The following is a 4,025-nucleotide window of genomic DNA, read 5'->3' on the forward strand; positions in this document are numbered from 1 at the left end:
GCGTAAACATAAAACCATGTCTGCATTTGTGATCGGAGAAATGACAAACAACAAGCCTACTCTACACTGCTCAAAACTCGCGTTTTGAATTATCATTGGCAAATTATTTAAATATAAAAAACGTACTTACAGGCTGTGAGTCAGAAGCGCCAGACTGTCCTTGCAAAGTTGGAACTGCCCCACTTTATAGAAACAGCCTTTGTGCCACAGACACATTGTAGGCTACTGGTTCAGGAAACAGTCCTCCATAAAATGCGCAGCTCACATCTGAATATTTGGGTTGAAGTGTTCTGGAACAGTGTTGTAAATACAACTTAACCACTGATTTCTAGTCGTGTCCTCTTTTGGAAGACCAAACAAAGTAGTTTCGCTTTCACAACGACTCCACAACATGGCTGCGGCGGCAACAGCAAGAATAAAAGTTACCCCTTCTTTCTTTGCGTGAACATTTGGGCTGCATTATGCAAATGAGGGATGTCAACGATTAATCGATGATCGATTAATTGTCGAAAAGAGATTTAATCTATTAAAGCTACTCATAATTACAAATTAAGCTTTTAATGTGATTTAAACTTTAAAATTGAAATTCTATTTACATTCAAATAGAAACAACACAAAGTTCTTCAACGTGGAATGCAATAGAAATGTAGTAACAGTCATTTCCCCAGATAATTGTTTCATATTTGAAACAATTAGGTGAAGGTTGCAGGGCTGCGGGACACTGCGGGGAAAGGATAGGCTATTCATTCCTATAACTTGCTGTGGTGTTGTCAGCCCAGGAGAGATCCTCTGTGATGTGCAAATTAATTCATGGCCATGCAATCTTTCATTTCCATTAGATGCGAAAACGGTGATAAAAAGCGAATGACAATAAAATAAACCTGCGAAATTAGAGGGTTAGACGGTGAGGATTTACTAATAATAATAAACCAATAACTAGTCAGTCTCTACCTTGGCATGCTGAAACTCTTTCCAGCCAAATGTTGCAAGCAGATTAATCTGTCATAGGTGACTGTATTTATAAAACACTACGTTGCCACTCTCGGGAATTGTCACTTGGCAGTGACTTTGGCCTGGGCATGAAGTGATAAACGTCCCTGGAGGACTAATAATGGAGATGTGGACATGAAACAAAAGCACTCGGTTACAGTTATGTTTGTGTGTAGTTTGTCTCTTTAATCCAGGCATTCAGTGATCTGATGATTTTCTTGGCAGAGTGTGCATATGACACTTGTTTCCTCCTCATGTTTTGACAAAAATGGTGCATAATCCGACTGATATTTCTTCATATTAGTGAAGTCTCTGTGTTTTTATGATTCTTTGCTCACACCCCTTTCTTCTTTCCTCCATTTAGAGACATTATGTCCATTTATAAAGAACCTCCTCCAGGTATGTTTGTGGTTCCCGACCCTCATGACATGACCAAGGTAAGCATCAGCACACTTCTCCCTTACAATTATGCTGATTATTTCAAAACTCCTCGTTCTGTTCTCTGCTCCCTGAACAGTGAAGGTATTAATTGCATGTGCACAGTTACAGTATTAGGTTTCATGAACTAACAATGAACAGTAGGCTACTTTTACAGCATTTATCATTCTAGATTAATGTTAATTTCAACATACACACTACTAAAGTTCGGGGTCAGTACGATTTTTTTATTTATTGTTTTGAAAGAAATTAATACTTTTATTCAGCAAGGATGCATTAAATTTATCAAAAGTGACAGTGAAGATTTTTACATTGTCACAAAAAAAATTATATTTGAAATAAATGCAGTACTCTTGAACTTTCAATTCATCAAAGAATTCTGAAAAAGGTTATATTTCTTAAGCACCAAATCAGGATATTAGAATGATTTCTGAAGGATCATGTGACACTGAAAACTGGAGTAATGATGCTGAAAATTCAGTTTTGCCATCACAGGAATAATTTCACAGTATATGAAACTAGAAAACAGTTATTTTTAAACTGTAATAATATTTTACAATATTACTGTTTTTACTGTATGTTTGATCAAATAAATGCAACCTTGGTGAGCATAAGAGGCTTCTTTTAAAAACATTAAAATATTGAACTGAACCCAAAACTTATAAACGGTAGTGTAATAATTTGTTTGCATTTTGTATTGATGTATTTTTAACATTCTATGTACAAGCATGAATTAAGCATGAACAGTGGCATATAATGGTATAAAAATTAGCATTAACGTAAATTAACAATCTGTAAAAGTAATGGAAAATGTTGTAAAAAGTTGTGGAAATTGCTGTAGTGAAAGAATGTCTCTGGTTATTCTCTCTATAGTGGCTTAGAATAAACCCATTTTCTTCTCGTGTCTCCACAGATTCACGCCCTCATCACCGGTCCCTTCGACACACCATATGAGGGAGGCTTCTTCCTCTTCCTGTTCCGCTGTCCTCCTGACTATCCCATCCACCCTCCACGTGTCAAACTTATCACTACCGGGCACAACACTGTTCGTTTCAACCCCAACTTCTACCGCAACGGCAAAGTTTGCCTCAGCATCCTCGGGTAAGGATGATTTCTTTTTGTGATTGGATTCCCACATATATTTACTTGGCCACTTTTAGTTCCAAAATTAAGGCCTGTTTACACCAAGGACAATAACTATAAAGTTTTAACATTCATTCTAATTCTAGTCCACACCTCATCTATAACAACACATGATTAATATCATTGAAATCACTTTCAGAGTATTTTTTTTTTGCAAATGAACAATAATAATATAGTTATCGTTACAGTTAGCATTATCGTCCTTGTTCTAAACAGGCCTTTATTCAGATCCTGATTTTGATGGCTGTTTCTTTCCACAGCACTTGGACTGGTCCAGCATGGAGTCCTGCCCAGAGCATCTCCTCCGTTCTCATATCCATACAGTCCCTAATGACAGAGAACCCTTACCATAATGAGCCAGGCTTTGAGCAGGTACTACAGCTCCCACAATGCATTCTTAGTATAGAAGGCCTTTATGAGGGCCTCCTGTAATCTGTTTTTTATTTTGTTCACAGTAAATGCTATAGTTTATTCTGCACTGTCATCTGTTTGATAGGAAAGGCATCCAGGTGACAGCAAAAACTATAATGAGTGTATCCGCCACGAGACCATGCGAGTTGCAGTGTGCGATATGCTAGAGGGCAAAGTGTCATGTCCCGAGGCCTTGCGGTGAGTGATTATCCCTCATTTTGCATAATCATGGTTATTTTTAAAGGACTTGTAGGCCGCACTAAACCTTTAAATGTATTACTATAAGTGATGCACCGAAATTTTGGCAACCAATCATTTTCGTCCGAAACTGCCCTTTTCAGTTTCTGTGTTTTGACTGTGTCAGTGTCTATTTTGTGCTCACGACGTGGATAAACTATCAACAGGTGTGGGCGCTAGTGCTGGATTAACAAATTCTGTTCATTTTATCATGAAATACAAAAAATATATACTGATTTGTCACTCTTTAATGTAGAGTGAGAGATCTCAGTTTAAGCGGCATATGAATCATCTCTTTGCTTTTACTAGCACAAAATAAACATTAATGAACGTCAGATGGTACGTTGAAGGAAACAGTAATTTACTGAAATGTATTTTGTCTCATGTAATCACTCGATGAGTGTTTTGACAGCAAAAATATATCAGTAAAAAAACTGCTTACAACGTTACATTTACCTCAGGAAAGACATTCAACGTCCATAAACTGGTTAGTCAGCTAGAAAAAAAATAACTCTAGAGAGGAGCATTTTAATAAATAAATGTACTGTATTAGGCAAGGCAAGTTTATTTATATAGCACATTTCATACACAATGGTAATTCAAAGTGCTTTACATAAAGAAATTAAAAAATTATTTAAAAAATAATCACAACAATAAAACAAGGAATTTAAAAGTACCGTACTGAGCCGTGCCGAGTCGTACCACGCAGTGGAAAAGCCATTAGACCATTAGACTTATGCTCTCCTATATTCGCATAATAACCTCTCCCTTCTAAGTATGACCTGAACCATTTGATTACCATCCCA

The 4,025-nt window shown here is 36.8% G+C and overlaps 1 protein-coding gene across 1 annotated transcript in view; it reads left to right on the forward strand.

The window, feature by feature from the left end:
• The window catches only part of LOC107671500 (ubiquitin-conjugating enzyme E2 Z), a 10,246-nt gene that overhangs the window by 2,024 nt on the left and 4,197 nt on the right, over positions 1-4,025 (forward strand). The window contains exons 2-5 of the mRNA XM_016464423.1: positions 1,355-1,427; positions 2,342-2,529; positions 2,832-2,943; positions 3,068-3,180. Of these exons, the coding sequence (XP_016319909.1) occupies positions 1,355-1,427; positions 2,342-2,529; positions 2,832-2,943; positions 3,068-3,180 (486 nt within the window). The remainder of the gene's footprint in view (positions 1-1,354; positions 1,428-2,341; positions 2,530-2,831; positions 2,944-3,067; positions 3,181-4,025) is intronic.

The sequence above is a fragment of the Sinocyclocheilus anshuiensis genome, unplaced genomic scaffold (genome assembly GCF_001515605.1).
Source record: "Sinocyclocheilus anshuiensis isolate Anshui unplaced genomic scaffold, SAMN03320099.WGS_v1.1 scaffold4349, whole genome shotgun sequence".
Taxonomy (NCBI): Eukaryota; Metazoa; Chordata; class Actinopteri; order Cypriniformes; family Cyprinidae; genus Sinocyclocheilus; species Sinocyclocheilus anshuiensis.